Genomic DNA, 20,729 nt, shown 5'->3' on the forward strand with positions numbered 1-20,729 from the left:
AGATCAGAGTGTGTAGATCAGAGTGTGTAGGTCAGAGTGTGTAGTTTAAAGTGTGTAGATCAGAGTGTGTAGGTCAGAGTGTGTAGTTTAAAGTGTGTAGATCAGAGTGTGTAGGTCAGAGTGTGTAGTTTAAAGTGTGTAGATCAGACTGTGTAGTTTAGATCAGACTGGGATGTTCTCGGGTTGGATGCTCTTTATGTATATAAACAGGGTGAGGGTTAGTAAAGCGTGGCTCCACATCAGAGCTGTAAATTACACATCACCTCCGGAGGCAGATCCCAAACATCTGGACAGCGATCGTTCCTCAGAGGTTTAAAGGCGAGCAGCCGGCGCTGGAGCGTCAGTACAGTTCAGCACAGTTTCAGCACAGTTCAGCACAGTTCAGCAGTGTCTCAGAGCTCCATCCCGTGATGAAGTCTGTCTCTGCCCTCGCTCTGCGGGCACTGACCCTGCTGCTGCTGGCATCAGTGGCCCAAACCCAGCCCAACTACCTGCAGGACGAGGAGTGGATCAACACCTGGCGCCAGGGCTTCAACTTCCAGTGTCCGCATGGTCAGGCGTTAGTCGCCATCAAGAGCTACTTCAGCCAGAGCGAGGGATCAGACCGGCTGTGGAGTTTCGAGTGCCAGCCAACACCCTCCACGCTGGGGGAGCCCACCGAGTGCTGGTGGGACGACATTAACCGGGCTGGTATGGAGTGGTGAGTCTGTGTGTTTGCTATACTCTATTGTTTTATTATATATAATGTCTGTGTTCATGTTCATGTTAGAGAGACAATAATTGATTGCTTTATATAAAAAAACCTTTCATTTTAGTCAGTTTTTCAACATAAAAGGAATAACTTTTTGTCTCAGTACTAGTTTCACTGCAAAGCTCAGTGTTTATAAGCATTACAAATAAAATCTAAGATTAATCTTTGAGTTTAAAAATACAACCCTAATCAGAAAAGGTTGGTACAGTAACGACTATGCATTTTTACATGTATGTTTATTTGATTGCAGACAATTTGAACCTAAAATGTTTTATCTGCTCAACTTGAATTTAAGGTGTGTCCATACTGATACTGTATATTAGTGCTACTTAAAATACACCAATACTGCGAAAATAGCAAACATTTAAATTGATTGTTTTTTATACCTTCTTATCCAGTGAGTGAGCAGCAGACTGTGGGCTGCAGACTCGGCTGCTCTGATTGAGTAGTGTTCTCTGACCAGAACATTATCTGTGTCCCAGTCTCCCCAAACAGCTGCTGGGACAGGTGTTTTAATTACAGCAAACTGCTCCTCAGTGTGAGACACAATACTGTTTATAGATCTACTGGAAAAAAATAAAGAACAGAACGCAGATCTGCTGTTTGAATTCATGCATTTAAAATACCCAGTCAGTAAAGCTTGGGACAGGATTTAAAGTGGATGTAAAAAAAAACTGCAGTGTTTCTTATATTTGCCTTGATATACTTATCTGCTCATAGAACCACATAGACAAGTAATTACTTTACAAACCTTTATCACCAACAAACTCCACAATACAGAGTTACTATATTCACTAATACCATTTACAACTTTACTGTACACAACACAAGCCTTATGATCACAATGTCCAGAAGCTCCGCCCACTTCTCTACTGGACTATGCTGGGGGGATATTGAAGAAATCTGGGATGAACCATCATACAGCTAAAACACAGTGTACTGTGGTCAGACCAAGCAGTATTACAGATCTTTTCCTAGGAAGAAATGGACAATGTGAGACCTGGGCCAAAAATTAGAAAGGACCATCCAGACTGTTCTCAGCAACAGGTCCAAAAATCAAGGTCTGTCATGGTATGGGGGTCTGTAAGTACACTTATGTGATGCAGCGTCAATGCAAAACAGAACATTAAGATTAAGAGCAACATATGCTAAATTCAAAGACAATGTAAAACCACATGCTGCACACAAACGCATGGCTGTGGAAGAAGAGGGTAGAGGTACTGAATAAATGAACACTGGAAGTGAAATCATTACAAAGTGATAAAGCATTTTTTGGTATGTTTAGCAGGGTTGAAATGCAGGAATGTATATTCATAAATGAAATTAAGTTGATGCAGATTAAGCACCAATGTCCCACCTTTTTTGATTTGGGGTAGAGTTTAGTATGCATTTAAGTTACAGATAACAGTCTGATCTCATCATGGCTTCAAAAATAAACCAATTCTCTGTGTGTAACAGATGGGCAGAGTCAGGGTTTGGCAGGGTGTAGGGTCTGCACTTAATGAGGAATTACTCAGTCCAGCTCAGACAGTATTTAAACACCAAGACTTAAACAAACAGCGAGAAGGAACGGTTAAGTATGCCTGTGGGTTCACACTGTTAAATTGCGTTTCACATCTGGAGTCAGATACAGAACATCTGGAGCTCTAACACTCCTAACAGCTGGGAACTGATTAGGAGTGTGGAATTCCAGAGTTGGATTAGATTGATATATCCGTGGATCTTTGGATCAGGTGGTCACACGCCATAAACCCACAGCGACACAGGTATCAGAACACCCTAATCACCTGTTCCACACACAGTACATCAGCTGAACAGTACAGAGTATGTCTGTAAGATTAATTATATTTGTATTGTTATCGGGATATCAGTTTTCACTATGAAAAAATATGAGAACATTGTGAATAGCAGCACGCTAAAAATTGCATTACCAGAATGCAGAAACAGAGGGAGCTCTTCATGACATAATGAGGCTGGAGGCAGAGTGAGGTAGAGTGGCGTCAAGTGAGGTTAGAGTGAGGTAAAGTAAAGAAGAACGAGGTAGAGTGGGAAAGAGTGAGGTCAAAAGCATATCTTATAGCAGAGTAAGGTTTGTAAACTTGTTTCTGGAGGGGGGGTAATCTAAAAACAGGGAAAACTAATCCATGGAATTAAACACTGAGCATGGGTAAACAGTTCAGAGGAGAAAAATCTGATGGTAAATGGGCGGGACTGTTTTGTCACTGAAATATGGGGATGTGTGGAGCTACATATTATACTTTAATCAGCCAGCAGAGGCGCTAGACCTGTGGTGAATAAGGTTTTGAGACGTTGTTTTTGATCATGCTTTTATACAGTAATCGGCATAAATGAAATCAAAGAACTGCCAGATTCACATCATGTTAAACAGTGAAAAATGCAGTATGTATCTGGAATGTGGAGAAAAATATTTTTTCTGTTTATTGTTTATGGCCGAGTAGCTCTTTTTACGGTATCTTCAGTAACTTGTGCTCTCTAACAGAAATGGTTCTAAAGCTGTGGACCCGTTGGACCGGGTCTCCAGTGTTTCAGCTGAAGCTCAGATGTGAATGTTCTGTAGAGCTGCAGTAAAATGTCACTGCACAGCTGTTTACCGAGCCGAGTGGTTGCTGTGGTAACATCAGAATTACATGTTTACCGTCAATGGAAAAAAGTTGAAAGCCGACCAATCTGGGCAGAGAAGAGACAAACAGGCATTCTGGTAGAGCCAGAACCTCCACGTCATTACGTCCTTGGGTCCGGAGCTCGGCCCACCGGCCGCATAAAACCCATCAGGGGGGAACTTCAGTCCAACGGCAAAAAGGGAGCTTTTACGAGTGAACACCATAATGTCATGTACTTTAAACAGGCCTGTGTAGAAATATGCAAATCTCTCCAGACTCTTTACGTCAAAGCCTGCCCAGTCCAGAAGCGTGACCAGCAGATGAAACTGGTTTCTGTGGTCTAGAAGAAATTTTCACTGAGCTCTGAGAGTTCTTTAAACTTTTATCATCGATTCCCTAAAGAATCTTTCAAACTGGTGGTTCTTTAATGTGTGAGAACAGTTTTATCTGTAAGAGTGTTCACACAGAGGAGTCACTCTGGGGGCCAGTGATGCACAGGAGCAAGGTTAACCAATGGCTCCATACCCTTACCGGGCCCCTAATATATACTGCAGAAAAGAACATTCAGATCTTAATGGTGCCTTCAATACCACATCTTTTACAGAGATGTCCATGCATTTTTTTTTTTAAAAAGACAGTGATAATCACATGCTGCACACATTACAGAGAATTTTGATCAAGAATACCTTATACTGTTATAATGTGAAGCAGGTCTGAAATGCAGTAATGGATGTGAATTAATAAATGAAACTTTATCTTGGGCTCACACTTTCTGCAATAGAGACAAAGTGTCAGAAACACTAGCTTGTCTATCTGCATTTTCCATGTCCCAACCTTTTGGGGTTGTATAGTCAAGTCAAGTCAAGATACTTTTATTGTCATTAAATTTCGAAATTACGTTCCTTCAGAACCATGGTGCAACATGGAACAACTATACAATAGACAAACATAAAGTGCAAAAGTGTAACGAAAGTGCAACATAAAACTTTGACACTACAATAAATACAAAAGACGAGACAATTTAACAGAATAATAAAAACTGCATCTCATCCATACAGCCATGTATATTCAGAGCTGTGGTACTGTATGTTACAAATTAATTACTTTTCCAGTTCAACTCTGCAAAGAGACACACAGGAACTGTACAGTGTGGGAATGTCAAACACTTTAAAAGCCAGATGACGTCTATTCCTCCAGTCAGCAGCAGTTTACTCTTTATCTGGTTCAGATGGTCTGTTATTGTTTTAGGATGGATAAAGAGCTGAGTGAGAGGCTGCAGTGTGGTTCAGGCTAGTGTACACACAGCTGAAACTCAGCTGTAAAACATATTCTCTGTGATTTGGAATAGAACTGGTCATTTGGAAAGGCACGGCATGCACATGGTATCTGTTTTAAACATTTGGTGCATATCATCTCTGGCAAAAACACACACTAGCCAGATACTCTATATTGATAAAAGTACTGACTCGTCTGCCTTCTCACGCATATTAGCTTCAGAGACATTTCATTCTTAATCCATAACGGTTTATTATGAAGTTGGCCTACCCTTTACAGCTGAAACAGCTTCACCTTTTCTGGGAAGGCTTTTTACAAGGTTTAGGAGTGTGTTTCTTTTAGAAACACATTTATGAGGTCAGACAATGATGCAAAGTTAAGAGCTTGGTATACTGAAGCATCAAGAGTTACTTTCACTGACTAAGGGTCCCAGCCCAACTAATGAAAACTAACCCCACACCATAATCCCCCCCACGCCAAACTTTACACTTGGCACAATGCAGTCAGAGAAGTACTGTTCTCCTGGCAACCGCTAAATCCAGATTAATGTGTCGGATTGCCAAACCGAGAAACGTGAGTCCCAGGGCGATGTGCTTTACACCACTGCACCACGGACACTTTGCATTGTGCTTGGTGATGTAAGGCTTGGATGGAGCTTCACATAATGCTCAATAAAGGTCTGCATGCCACCACACTGGATTCAAAATGAATATATATATATATAATAAAAATTTTGACTTTCAAGTTCAGTTCATCCAAGTATGTATTGCTGCAGACTGGAGCACCTCCAAAGAGGAGGGGCTTACCTCCAAATGGGAGGTCCACAGCTCCAAAGGGGAAGGGCTTACCTCCAAGTGGGTAGTCCACCAACAGTATACGGCTCAAGACTGGGAGCGCGTTCGTGCGCGAGACCTCTCTCGCCACGGCTCCGGCGAATGTCATAATAAAAGTCTTCCGTGATTATATTATATATATTATATTATATTATATAAAAGTCTATATAGTAAGTCAGGGAGACTTCACTCAACACAGCTCCATTTCTCTGCCGAATGCCACAAAAAAGTCCTCCGTGATTAAAAGGCTCATGGATGTCAATAAATATATTAGTCAACAATTAATGATTATTTATATTTCTTAAATGTCAATAAAATAAAATACGTGTACTGTGTATGTATTCATAATATTATTGGCTACAACTGTCTTTATTATTTAGATCTTTACTATTTTCTAATTTGAAAAATTCACAGCATGGCAAATGTTTAAACGTTTTAAATAAATAAAATGTGGTTGCAATGTGCACAACATGCTTTAAGACTCTTAGAAAATACATTTTAAAAGAAATAAACATTTAATAAACGTAATAGATTACTTAATTAAACTTTGGGGTTATTTACAAGCTCAAAACGTCGTGAAAAACACCATACCGCGTAACACCAAGCCCCATCAAGCACCATCCTACTTGGAGGTAGGCTCCGCCTGTTTGGAGGTATGTTTCTCCCCTTTGGAGGTGCTCCAGGCTGCAGCTATACCCTTCTCAATTCATCAACGTTTAAACAAAAATATCCTGTGAAGCGACTTAGCAACTTAGCAAACTTAGCAGTTTAGCAACTGCCATAATTTTTTTAGCAAAACCACCTCATTTCAGGGGCTCAAAAGTAATTGGACAAATTAAGTTTACCATATATAAAATGTTAATACTTTGTTGAGAATCCTTTTCATCCTTTTTAAGCAATGTCTGCTTCATATTTTATGGAGGATGTGCTTAGTTTCAAGCTGGTCCATACTTTTTTCTTCCCATCATTCTGGAACAGGCTGAGTTTCACCTGTCTTCTTAGTACCTTTCCGGAGAACATGGTTCCTGAACTGGTCTGGCTTCTATAGATGTTTTGTGGTCTAATCTGGCCTTTCTATTAATGATTTGTACCTTGTGCTGAACCCTCTGTATTTGCTCTCATCAAGTTTTCTCTTCATGGTAGACTAAGATACTGATGGAGAGTGTTCTTCAGTTGGGTAGATGTTATGTTGTGAAGAAGTTGGAAAGCATTCTGTGATTATCCACCACTGTTGTCTTCTGTTGAAGTCCAGGCCTGTGTGTGAGTTTTTGAGCTCACCACTGTACTCTATTTTCAGCACAGGAATGTGAAAACATCTACCAAGTATCCAATTTACATCATTATACTCTAATGTAATTCTATAAACAACACACTTTAGCCAGAATAATAAATGAAAAAAGATTAATATGGTAATTGATTTTGAATTGTGAAAGTAAATGTACTGGTTGTTGTAGACTTCAGTAAAGCCTGTATTGTGTAGCAGTGCTGGTATTAACCTTCTGTATGTGTGTGTTTGTGTGTGTATGTGTTTTTGTAGGTTTGTTTGTGTTTTATGATGTATATGTATGCTGGTGTGTGTGTGTGTGTGTGTGTGTGTGTGTGTACACTACAGAGCATGCAGGGTCTCAAATTTCTCAGCAGGACATCAGTAGTCTGTCTCCACAGCAGTGCACCATGGGAGATCTCGCTCAATGACACATCCTAAAATCATAAAAGAGTATATGAATAATTCACACTTTGATCTTATAATGAATATTAAAATGATTAGCTTTATAGTGTCATGAGTTGATTCTTATACCAGAACACCAGAATTCATAAACATTTATATAAACTCTCGTTAAAACTTTGATTACAGTATTTATTATTATTCTGTACTATTCAGTGTAGTAATGCAGCTGCAACATTTAACATCTGTTAAAGGTAACTTATGTTTGCTTTATGCTAATTTAACAAGCCTGATTCATGACTGAATTTTAATCATCTTTTACAATGGAACACACACTGCAACCAGAGGCAGTCCGGCAAAACTTGGTTTGCCTGCTCTTGTTAAATGATTTTATTTTGATCTTCTTCTCGATCAGTGCCACATATAGCACTGTTTTTAGGCAAAGGTTTACCATACAGTGAAATCTGGCCAGGCTAAAGTACAGCCTCCACACTGGATGGTTAGTAGTCTTTTGAATGAACAAATTTAACTGGGAACAAGAACAACTGCCACAGAGTATTAGACCATGTAAAATGACAGAGCAGGGTCAGCACATACTGAGGAGCATTGTGTGTAGAGGTTGCTAACTTTCACACTTCATGTGTCTTTCTGATTAGCTCAGAACAGTAAAGTGAAGAGAGCTTCGTGGAATGGGTTTCCATAGTTGAGCATCTCTATCTAACCCTTACATTACTTAATGCAAAGTTTCTAACACTGAATGCAGTGGTGTAAAGAATGCCATCCCTGCCCTCTGGAGCAGTGGAGACGCTTCTTTGACTGCCAATCCGATGGATGAGTCTGAGTTTGGCAGTTGCCAGAAGAGCGGTTCTTCATTGTGCATTGTGCAAAGTGTAAAGTTAGGTAGAGGGGGGATTATGGTGTGGGATTGTATTTCAGAAATAGGACTCTGCTCCACTAAAAGGAACTCTTAATTCTAAGATTAACCAAATAAAACACCTTTGGGACAAATTAGAGCAGAGACTGTGAGTGAGACCTTTTCACCCATCATCAGTGTCTGACCTCACAAATGCTCTTCTGGAGGAATGGAGAACAGTTCCCATAAACACACTCCTAAACCTTGTGGAAAACCCTCCCAGAAGGGTTGAACCTGTTAGAGGGTGGACCTACATAAACCCTATAGATTAAGAATGGAGCGTCACTCAAGTTCAAATGTGTGCAAAGGCGGCTGAGCCAATATTTCTGGCAATATAGTTTATATTAGTGTTTTATAGGCTTGTGTGTGTATTAATTTACCAAATGTTTAGAGGCTGTTAGAGCAGATATTTACAGCAAGCCCTTCAAAATTCTTGACTGTGATGCCACTCAATTTTAGTTCTCTGTGCAGTGTTTGAAATTCGTGGAAGTAGTTGACTAATTACAGCTTAGAAGTTCTTTTGAACAGCATAATCTTTATTATTGAGTAAATCTCACTGTTTCTGATCGACCTGAGGAGCTTACACTCTGCTTAAGATTCTAACAGCTGTTTACATTACTGGAGGAATTCAGGCCACTGGACGAGATGCTTTTGATATTGTGGACAGGTTTGATTTTACTGAAGAAGCAACTCAGCTGGTTCAGAAACTGCTTTAGTGAAATCCCATTTATTTTTGGTCCCAAAAAGAGGACATGGCCCGTAAAAAAAGAGGACATATGGTCACCCGAGTGCAGGATGAGCCGGGAGAACAGACATGAGGAAATTATAGAAATAAACAAACATCAATAATATATTTACACTATAAAAAATTGTTCAGAACTGGTAAGAAGGAAATGCTTTGGGTGTTAAGTTAATGTGTTGGCTATTATGTTTTTGCTAGGTGGTTGCCATGGTATTGTGTTGATTACTAGTGTCTTGTTAGTTGTTTGCCATTGTATTGCTAGGTGGTTATAATGATAAAGTGTTGATTACTATATGGTATTGCTAGGTGGTTAATAAGGTGTTGTTTGCTGGTTATAATGATAAAGTGTTTATTACTATATTGAATTGCTAGGTGGTTGAGAAGGTGTTGTTTGCTGGTTATAATGATAAAGTGTTTATTACTATATTGAATTGCTAGGTGGTTGAGAAGGTGTTGTTTGGTGGTAATAATGGTAATGTGTTGATTACTATATGGTATTGGTAGGTGGTTGTGAATGTGTTTCTATGTGGTCATTAAGCTATTGTGTGGTGGTTACTATAGTAATGTGTTGGTGTCTTGCTAGGTGGTTGCCTAGGGTGTTGCTAAGCCGTTTCTAAGGTATTGATCAGATTCTATTAATGTTTTTGCACAGAGAAACACAATGAAATTGAATGGAAATCCCAATTCACACATAACAGACAACAAAAAAATAAGACAATATAAATAAGTTACATATACAAAAGTATAAAATGCAGAATAAACAGTATGCAACTGGTTTAATTATGAATATGAATAGATAAACATGAATATGTACTTAATAGAATCAGTTCAGTGCTGACTGTAACAGTGGGGAAGAGTGTGTTTTTCATCATCTCTCAGAGTTCAGTCCAACACTTTAAATGTCAAAGTCATTTCCTGAGTGTTTGGATGGATTCTGTACTTGGCGCTGTGGTTCTGTACTGTATCCAGCAGGACGTTCAGTCATGTGAAAAACTCTGGGTTTATGAGTGTACAGATACTGCAGAAGAGAACCGGGTTCAGCCTAGTCATTATATCTAGGCCAAACACTCACACAAAGCAATCCAGACTGTTCTCATACAGAGTTCCCCAATGGTGGAACAAACTACCTTCCACTACCAGATCAGGAGAATCTCTCGCTATCTTTAAGAAACTCCTGAAGACAGAGCTCTTCAAAGAGCACTTACTCTCCTAACACCTCTAACTAACTACCTTCCACTACCAGATCAGGAGAATCTCTCACTATCTTTAATAAACTCCTGAAGACAGAGCTCTTCAAAGAGCACTTACTCTCCTAACACCTCTAACTAACTACCTTCCACTACCAGATCAGGAGAATCTCTCACTATCTTTAATAAACTCCTGAAGACAGAGCTCTTCAAAGAGCACTTACTCTCCTAACACCTCAAACACACTAACTACTTCTAACCTCATTTATTTCTTCCCCTTCTTCCTTCTCTATCCCTTTATTTCCCTTCGACCTCCTTTAAGCCCTATCTAAAAATGGTTTATCTTAATTCCTATTACTTTTGTACTTCAATATTGTAAGTCGCTTTGGACAAAAGCGTCTGCCAAATGTAATGTAATGTAATGTAATGTAATGTAATGTAGTCCGGTCCAGTCCACATCATCACCTCACTATCTATTAAGAAGTCACTTAAAACCCAGAGCACACAACTCAACAAACACTGACCCAACAAATACCACCCCAGCAAACACCAACACAAAAAATCCCAACCCAGCAAACACTAACCTAACAAACACCATTCCAACTAACACCAACCCAACAAACACAGTACAAACCCATCAAATTTCAACCCAACAAATGCCAACCGAACACACATCATCCCAACAAACATCAAACCAACAAACACTGATCCTGCAATCACGACCCCAACAAACACCATTCTAACAAACACCATTCCATCAAACACTGATCCTGCAATTACCAAAACAAAAAACACCAACCCAACAAACAAAGTACCAACCCATCAAATTCCAACCAACAAACGCCACCCGAACATACATCAAAACAACAAATACCAACCCAACAAACATTGATCCTGCAATCACCACCCCAACAAACACCATAACAACAAACACCACCCCAACATACACTGATCCTGCAATCACCAAAACAAAAAACACCAACCCAACAAACAAAGTACCAACCCATCAAATTCCAACCAACAAACACCAACCAAACATACATCAAAACAACAAATATCAACCCAACAAACACCATAACAACAAACACCATTCCGACAAACACTGATCCTGCAACCACCAAAACAACAAACACATACCAACCCAACAAAGACCATCCCAACAAACATCAAACCAACAAATACCAACGCAACAAAGACCATCCCAACAAACATCAAACCAACAAATACCAACCCAACAAAGACCATCCCAACACACATTAAACCAACAAATACCAACCCAAAAACGACCATCGCAACAAACACCATCCCAACAAACATCAAACCAACAAATACCAACCCAACAAACACCACACCAACAATTACCGTCCCAACAAACACTAACCCAACAAATTCCAACCCAACATTCACCACCTTAGCAAATACCATCCCAATAAACTCCAACCCAACACATTTCAACAAACACCAACCCAACAAACATCTGCCAAACCAATACTCATCCATCTGATTGGCAGTTAAAGAACTGTTTGTAACAGTAGTAGTAGAAGCAGGAGGTGAGGTAGGAATGGTTGTGGCGGTCCGGTTCTGCTCGGGGGTATGTAGGGGATTTGTTTGGCAGTTAATTGGGCTCAGCGTGGGCCTGCCTGATCCGTTCTCAAATCTGCCCACTTTGCGAGATCGCTTCCTTTGACAGATGCCCCCCCAGTCCGGTCCTGCTGGGCCCGGAGAATGCAGAGGTTCAGTCGGGACGCCGACCTGCTGGGAATTTCCAATTAAAGGTCAGATTCTGAATTGGGTACTTTTAATACAGACTGTAAGCACTGTGACCCGAACAAACCTCGCATCAAGGGCAATTATTACCATCCACCCAGAGATCTGCTGCAATAATTTCTTTTTTTAATTAGATTTACATTATATTTATCCAAAAAAAACATGATTTAATTCATTTTCAATAATAATACTAATAATATTTTTGGCACAAAATAGACAATATGACACAGACTGTCTTCATCTCCTCATTTATATGTTTAATTTCATTCATTTTAGAAATTAAATATAACTGTTATTAATTATGAAAGGATTATTAATTAATTTGTGTGTATACTCATTTAACCTGTTATAAAATCACTTGCATATCTTCTGTATACTTTGTACTTAAAGTAATTAAACAATATAACTTAAGTCTGTATTATTGTATCAAATCTTTCATTGTGGAAATGTATACATTTTTGTTTTAGATGTGTAGTGTGGAGTCTCATAAATATAAAAGTTACTATAAAAGTTGATGTAATGTAATGTAGGTCTTTATGCTTATTTCTGCATACCGCTATTCTTAACTACTAATATAGTTATTTTAATTTAATGCAACATACTGACATGTATATATTTACATTTGGTTAGTTTATCATCTGTAATAACACATTAATAATTCAAGCAACAACAATGTCAATATTAATAACGTATTCACTGTTACAAATACATTACAGAAGTACATATTATGTAAAAACCTAACTACATTAATTTGACTTCTGTGTGACATATGAGTATTTTAATAGGTGTAATTGTTATTAATCCTCTTTGTGTGTTATGTGTGTGATATGATAAGGGTATCTGTATTTATATGAATTGCTGCTGTTCTGTTACAGCTAGTGATGAAGGTGTTGATATTCTCATGTAATTACAAAAGTCTGTACTGCCTCTCTAACAGCACATACAGGATCAGTAGTTACACTGTTATTGTATTAAATGTTATTGTGTAATTAAACAGTTACTACAGGCAATCTGAAAATTCAATTAAAAAGATCTGTCTTTATATATACTATATTAATATATTTATATACCTGTTAGACAAGCTCCAAATAATGTCATAGATTTTTGTTTTATTAATTAGAGGTTAAGCTCATGTATGTATATATAGTGTCTGTGGAAGGTGAATGCTCCACCCTCCAGATGTGGGTGTGTCTCTAGAGATGACCCTGGTTCTTGGCTCGGGTTAAGAAGACATTCCATCGGGACGAGCCAAATCCTTGCTCCCATTGGTGGATGGGTCCCTGCTGTGTCCGCGTTACCATGACAAAGGGCAGGAGCTGCTGGTGGCAGGGGACTGGGACGGCCCGATGCTGGTGGATCTGTTGTGATGACAACATCCTGTATGGGCCAAACACACTACCAACCATCAACAGTCTGTATTTACAGCAAACCTCACAGCTATGTTCCTCCAACCAGGAGAAGGTTTCAGGTCGGTGTCGGTATCGACCCGGAGAGAAACGACCCTTCAGTTATTACAGGCTCTCAGTGATTAACAGATACAGTCAGTCTGCAGATGCAGGAGTACAAGAGTGATAAAGCACTTTAAAATATAGGCTGAATTACAGGTGATTGCTATTAATAGATTAAAAGCAACCAAACAAATGTTAATTTTGACTTTCCAGTACTACACTTCCTCCTGGGTGTTACATTTTAATGTGGATTGTTATTGGGAATTAATCCTCTTTACGTAAAATACATTTTTAAATGTCTTTTTTCCCTTTTTTTTTGTTCTGTTTCTGAAATACAGAAGATATTTATTCAAATATTTAATAGCTAGAGTTCAGCAAAACACGTAAAAAAATAAACCTTATGTAGATAAACTCTTCCTTCTGACCTTATGTCCCAAGTACCTTAATTCAGCTTACCTATAAATAACACCGGTGGACATTGGATGGCATAATAATGGTCATATTGCCTCAGTTGTTCAGAAAGTTTATGTAATTAAAGATAACATGATTTATTATTAATAAATGATGCTCATGTTGCTCAGTATTCAGTAATTATTCTAGAGTCATGAGGGGAATTAAACTTTATATTCAGAAACAGGCTCTAAATTCACACTTCTGGGTTTTAAGTGTATTTTAAAGTGTACAACACTAAACAGCACTAAGTCATTGACAATAAAACACAAAATAAAGCTCTAAAAGTCTTATTAATAATTGAGAGTCTTGAATATTACTATGTCGCAAATATTAATGGAACCATAAAAATGCATTGTTTAATATAATTTCAGTCAGTACTAACCAAAGAAAATACATGTTTTATTTGCTCAACTTCATTTAATTTATTGATAATTATCCATTTCTGCATTTCATTCCTGCTACAGATTCCAAACACAGTTCAGACTATAGTTCATTTAACACCTTGCAAAGCAATGCTTTGAATAATGCGTGCAGCATGTGGTTTAGCATTGTCTTGTTGAAAATCCAACAAATTTAACAAGACAATGTAAAAGAAGTGGTCCTGAAGGCAGCATATGTTCCGTCACACTCCCCCAATATGACAGAACGTGGCTTTAGGCTTGTTAGAACAGTCTGATTTCTTCCATTTCTTCCTAAAAGATCTGGAATACTGCAATCAAATAAAAGTCAAAGGAAATGTTAGATACACTTTTCTTGGTTCGCAGTTGTAACATAAAACAATGGAGACAGATTCACAACATATTGAAAGACTGGGTCCATACGATTACATGACACTTTCATAATTGCTAAATGACAGCTGATATAAACCAATATATACATCAATAAAAGCTTATTAACCAATTAAACCCTGTATAACCCTGTAAACAGTCCCACAATTTAGTTCATCACTCTCGTAACTATTTTAATGGCACAATTTAATGCACCCTAACACAGAACCCTGTGGGACACTGGGTGTAAAAAAGTGTTAAACATAGTGGTAACTAAATTGTTCAGAAAATTTTCTGCATTAAAATGAATATGTAAGTAATAATCCTCAGGGTTAAGGGTGTTAAGATACACATCTTCTCCCAAAGGTTGTTTACCCAGTTGTTCTTATTGATGTTGCCACAAAGTGCAAAGTACAGAAGATAATACAGAGCATCATACTAAAATGCAAACTTTTAAACATTTCTGAATTTTAGTAACCTTAATGGATCCATTTTTTTTAGTAAGGAAATGGTGCGCTGCTCTTTACCTGTAGATCTAAAAGGCAGACTGTTGATAGTTGGAGGAGTGCTGGGGTGGTTATGTGTCTCGGAGCCCCTGTGGGAGCTACAGGCCTGTCTGGTTGGCCCGGTGATGCCCAGGGGGAGCAGTGGGAATAATGGGAATAATGGTCTCACTCTTTTGCTTTTTGGTTCTATTCAGAGAAGGAACAGGAGCAGTGACCTGTAAGAATAACACACACTACTCCCTGTTCTTTTTGGAAAAATAACTGCAATTACTTTTTAACAAAAAAGGATATTTTAATTTTAGGGATTGCGCACTTCATTGGATAAGACGTTTTGAATATTACAGTACATTTTAAAGCTGTTGTCCTTAAGATTTTTTCTTTTAGATTGAAATTAGTAGTGCTCCTGAGTGGGGAGGGAGCAAAATATCCTAACAGGAGGTTTTAGTATGCTTATGCTACCATTCCTGCGAGGCCATATATATTCAATTTATAAGAAGGGTGTCTGGTAGATCCCGGGACCTTTTTCTGGATATAACAGCTTTTGTTGGTTATCTGCAGAACCTGTGAGCTGCTAATGGTGCTGATACAAAAGCTACTGCACACATGGAGATATCATAACATCAAATCTAAAAAGAGACGGCACTACAATGCACATTTTAGAAGTACTTGCAATTATACATTTTTATCAAAATCGTATGGACTATCACCCCAAAAAAACAGGTCAAAACATTTACGACACTACACCACTGATACATTATTGTTGTTGTCCGGTTGCTTGCACGTGATCACTCAGTGTCTCTGGGTGAGCTCATGTCTATGTTACCTACTGGCTCTTCTGGTGCTTAGGCACATATATATTTAGATGTGCCGGAGTCATAAGCCACAATCTGATACAGATATATCAGCTCTGATGGGTTTTAGCTATGGCAGCTCAATAACTGTAGGTCTGTGTTGGTGATTAGAGTGTTGAAGGGGTTGATAAGGGTTGATAAGGGTTATGTGTACCACAACTGGTCCTATAGAAGGCCTTTTATATATATATATAAAAAAAATACTGTCATTGACATTAGCATTTTTATTTTAGTTTATTTATTTAACCTCGAGACCCATACTTTTGCTTGCATTTGCTTTTGTGTGCATTTTTAATTTCTACTAGCTATTTAGTAGGACCTAACCTGTAAAAAAACTAAACTCTTTCTTTGTCTTTGTACAGAAGGTTGTTTTTTGCAAAAACAATATCCTAATATCCTAATATAGAGACAGTTGTTTATTTTAACCTTATTTTAAAATTATCCTTGCCATTTGGGATCACAAGGACCCAAATAATCAAAAACAAAATTGTTGCTTTCTACACTAAGTAAAAAATTAAGTTCAAACATAAAGTTGGATGAGAAATTTCCCCTGGCCTATGCTTCTGTCTGGACTGGCTGTATAAACGTTTGACTGGGAATTCCAACATCTTGTTTTCAATTAATAGAGTGTAATGTTGTCATGTGATCACCAGACCAGATTTAGACAAATAGATAGTTTGCATCTGTAATCCCTGGGCAGCTTGATGTTATAAGAGAAACACCTCTGCAAAATACACAGTTACAACACATACATACAATTCTAATAATTAATAATGCACACAATAATTATATAAATATATATATATATAAAAAAACAATTCTTTTTAGCCATTTTTTCCCTAATTTAAAAGACCAATTACCCAAACCTCTCATTAGGATTCCCCCTATCACTAGTGATGCCCCAACACAAGGAGGGTGAAGACTAGCACATGCCTCCTCCAATACATGTAAAGTCAGCCACCGCCTTTTTACTGCTGCTGATGCATCATTGCTGCGTAGCATCACAGCGCACATCGGAGGAAAACTCCATAAGGGGAAAGAGCACCATCTACCCACTCAGAGAGAGCAAGGCCATTTGTGCTCTCTCAGGGCTCCAGCAGCTGATGGCAAGCTGCATGAATAAGATTTGAACCAGCACTCTCCAGATCATAGTGGCAGCGCTTAGCCTGCTGGACCACTCAAAACCCGATATAAAACATGATTATGCATTATGCTTGACATGATTAGACAAAGCTGTGTGCTCAATAACACGTCACATGTCATGAAAGCGGAATTAGTATTGTGTCCCTTGACATGCACCATAGAAGCATAGAGGCATGTCTGAGTATATAGTTAGTGTGTAACTTGTTTGTGTGAGTTTAACCTCTAGCTGTTTCATGGTTGCTATATAAAGATCTGCAATCTGACGAGTCTTTGATGTCCTTTGATGTATATATCTATGTTTGTCTGTGTGAGAGAGATCAATGTAGTAAATCAATATATCAACACGTTTGGCCTATAAAGTGATTGTATAAAGTGATGTAGTGCTGATGTCAATCTGCAGGTCCTCCACGTGTACCAGTAATGGACTGGTGGCTGGAATACAGAGTCAGTATTTTCCTGCGGTGCTGGACCGAGAGTGGCAGTTCTACTGCTGCCGCTACAGCCGCCGCTGCCCGTACTCCTGCTGGTGAGTAAGCGTCCAAGAACTTTAGCAAAAAAGCTTCACAGAACATAAAGTCAATCAGGCCAGACCATGACAAAAGCCTTCCCTTTTACAGGTATTAATAAACTGAGATTCATGAAACCTTATAAAATGTTCCCTATTTTCTCCTTAATTTAGTCATTTTTCTTAATTTCAGCTCACTACTTTGGAATTCCCACACCACACAGTGATCCCAATGATGGGAGGTGGAGAGCTAGCATAAGTTTCCTCTTAACACACAGCATCACTGAACAGCTAAACTCACTAACTGGCTACTGGCTATTCAAAAAAGGCTACGTCTTTAGGAAAGCAAGTACAGTGCAGCGTCCCTCAAAACTGAAGCCCCCACAAATCTAGTGTCTCAAATACAGCAGTCATAATTTGATCACAACCATGCTGCCTCTGTTGTTTTGATATAAAATGGTTCACTGTATGTATTATGTATACATTTCAATGAGTTCAAATCCAATGTTTCATGTGTTTTAATTAGTTTACAGGTTAAGTCAAAAGTCAAAACATGTCAGAAACGAAACAAAATGGAAAATTATGTATCTGAATAACCTAGTGAATAACGGGTGAGGGGGCCTGTCTTTGGCTCTGTCCAGAACATGGCCATTATCTTGAAAGCTGAAATAAAAGAGTTTCCTGCCACTTTTGACTCACCCTGTATATTCTTTAAAAAAAGTCTAATGTCCACTAAAATTCAGCTAAATGTGCTAAAGCTAAGCTAAATCAGCCTCAATATCATAGTATTCTGTACTGTAGTACCCAGTTCTTATATCCTCTCCACTCCACCCACAGGAAGACCACAGATGTTCCAGAGTATTACAGGGAGGAGGGTGAGATGGTGATCCCCTCGTATGGCTACTTCATCAGGGGGGCTCAGACCACCTTCAGCGGAGTGCTCAGGTATGCATGAGTGACCCACTTCAAAGCCTGTGTAGGATTTGCCCTCTGGCGAAGTTCCTATATCTCTGGCGCCGCGTCCTACACCCGCCGCCCAGCTTGACCCCAATGTTCTGTGTGTTTCAGGGATCGGCAGTGGAAATACATCCTGTGCAGGATGACAGATTTTGACTGTGCGTTTCAGAACTTCTAAACCTGATTTGGTGTTGGTAAAATGCCAGAACTGTACCGATACACACATTTAACACATTTAAAGTATTTATAACTATCAATTTAATGTTTACACACTGTACACATTATATAATCTCCTGTGTTATAATACTAACATTTTATATAATCCTGCATGACTCATTCTCTTCATCTTACACTGCATATATTTCACACCAGCATGCTAAATGCTAAAGCTAACTAAAGCTACAGAATTCATCAACCCCCCCCACCCCCCACCCCCCCATCGCAGGTTACCTCATCACTTTGCATAATTCAGCCATTGATATGTAAATAAAGTCATTTAGTGAGGGTTTGCTGTGAAATAATCTGGTGCAGGGATATACAGAAGCACTAATTTAGATGCATTAGGAATTTAGTTTTCTAGATTTCTTCATCCATTTAATCTAAAACTTCAACAGATTTTCATTCAAGTCCTGAAAAAAAATATTAAGAATATTCTGAATGACTTTTGTAAGTTGCTCTGGATCAGAGTGTTCGCTAATTTCTTTAAATGTAAATATCAGAACATTTCTCTGTGAGCTGAATCTCATGAGAATGTGGATCATGCAGCAGAACAATGACCCCAAGCACAGAAGTGGTTCTACCAAAGAATGGGTAAAGAAAAATAGAGTTAATGTTTTAAAATGGAACCAAGTTCTGACCTTAATGCAATAAAAATGTTGTGGGTGGAGCTGAAGCAGCAGTCCACGAGGGAAACTTATGAATATAACAGTTAGTGGAAACATATAGCTGCAGTTATTGCTGCACCAGCGGAAACACCAGTTACTGAAAACAAACCTCCACATACTTTTACCTTAATACTGGACCATTTTCTAACTTTTTTTATTGAATTTTAGCTTAAATCAGAAATATAAAATATTGTACAGGTTTTACAAACTTTAAAATATCTATGTTATGAAATAGTAAAAATGTGTTTTTACAAGATTTTTTTAAAATGAATATATGAATTACCTGCTTTAACTGCTTTTAGATGCCAATTTACAAAATGATAAAATTATTATAAAATAAAAAGTGTTCTTTATTTACAAAAAAGTATTTACAGTTCCTGTAATTGTGCACAGATTACTTTTGTTATGCTGATTTGGGTCCTGAAATATAAAGTGTAAAAGAGAAATAGAGAGGATTGATATCTGTCCTGGTGAATGTGCAGCAGTTTATATACTGTATTTACATCAAATGTTTAAGAAACCACATAAGCACTAATAAATCAGTCATGTGTCTGGAGAGTCTGATTCCTCTATTCCTCTGTTTCACCAAAACACTGATTTTGTAGTTTAATTCTGGAGCCTCCACTGCGTTATAGTGTGTTAATTACTGCAGTGATCAGGCTACATTCAGCGCTAACTCCACCATGCTGAGAGTGTTTGTGTATACTTCCTCTGCAGAAATGTGTATATGATTAGCGTGTGTGTGTGTGTTTGAGAGACAGAATGAGTGTAAATGAGAGGTTATGTTCAGATGTTTAGGTTTGGTTTTCACTCTTAAGCTCGACCACAGTGAGTCCCAGCATATTTCCCCCAGGACTGATTAGATAAATGGTGAAATGACAGTCCTGGTATATAATCAGTGGTATAAAGAAGCATTAACTCCAGTTAGTGAAATAAAAGATTGTTTCTTAACTTCTGCAGACTGAGGCCTTGAGTAACTAACGGAGGAGAGGCAGCTAAACGCATTGTCACCTAAGGGTTTTGTTACTTTTGCTGACAAAAGATTTTTAGATTTAAACACAAAATTTTAAGATAAATTGTTGGTTCTAAAATAAATAGTAGCTATAAATTATGAGTTGAGTATTTATTAAGAACTGAGTTAAGAGCAGATTTTCTGCCTTCTTTGTGAACAGTATTATAATCCAATGCTGCTGGACACGGCTTAATATCTGTGTCTTCAAGTGTGTGGACAATCATTGTCCTGTTGTAATAGCACAGTGAAGTTACAGGTACAACAGTCTTGTAAGTGATGTACATTCTCAGCTTATATTTTTCCTCTTTATTTTTCTTCACTAATACATGTGACCCTTCTTCTAGGTAGACTCCTCCTATGGATGTTTCTGTGTCTAGAGCATGATTAAGTGTTTCCAGGTGTATACCATAACCCCCTATATAAGCAGGTCCCTCAGTCCTGGGGGGGA

The 20,729-nt window shown here is 38.3% G+C and overlaps 1 protein-coding gene across 1 annotated transcript; it reads left to right on the top strand.

The window, feature by feature from the left end:
• Positions 1–294: 294 nt before the first annotated feature.
• dpt (dermatopontin) lies at positions 295–19,825 on the top strand. The gene is made up of 4 exons (XM_049479827.1): positions 295–700; positions 17,324–17,449; positions 18,266–18,373; positions 18,497–19,825. The coding sequence occupies exons 1-4, from the start codon at positions 411–413 to the stop codon at positions 18,561–18,563; spliced, it is 591 nt and encodes a 196-aa protein (XP_049335784.1). The 5' UTR covers positions 295–410; the 3' UTR covers positions 18,564–19,825.
• Positions 19,826–20,729: the final 904 nt, after the last annotated feature.

This window comes from Astyanax mexicanus, chromosome 5 (genome assembly GCF_023375975.1).
Source record: "Astyanax mexicanus isolate ESR-SI-001 chromosome 5, AstMex3_surface, whole genome shotgun sequence".
Lineage (NCBI taxonomy): Eukaryota > Metazoa > Chordata > Actinopteri > Characiformes > Acestrorhamphidae > Astyanax > Astyanax mexicanus.

Bases quoted from the DNA above. Each gene is read 5' to 3' on its own strand.
- dpt (XM_049479827.1), top strand. From the start codon at position 411: ATGAAGTCTGTCTCTGCCCTCGCTCTGCGGGCACTGACCCTGCTGCTG. The intron at 701-17,323 runs GTGAGTCTGTGT...GTCAATCTGCAG, and splicing joins AACCGGGCTGGTATGGAGTG to GTCCTCCACGTGTACCAGTA. The intron at 17,450-18,265 runs GTGAGTAAGCGT...CTCCACCCACAG, and splicing joins CGCTGCCCGTACTCCTGCTG to GAAGACCACAGATGTTCCAG.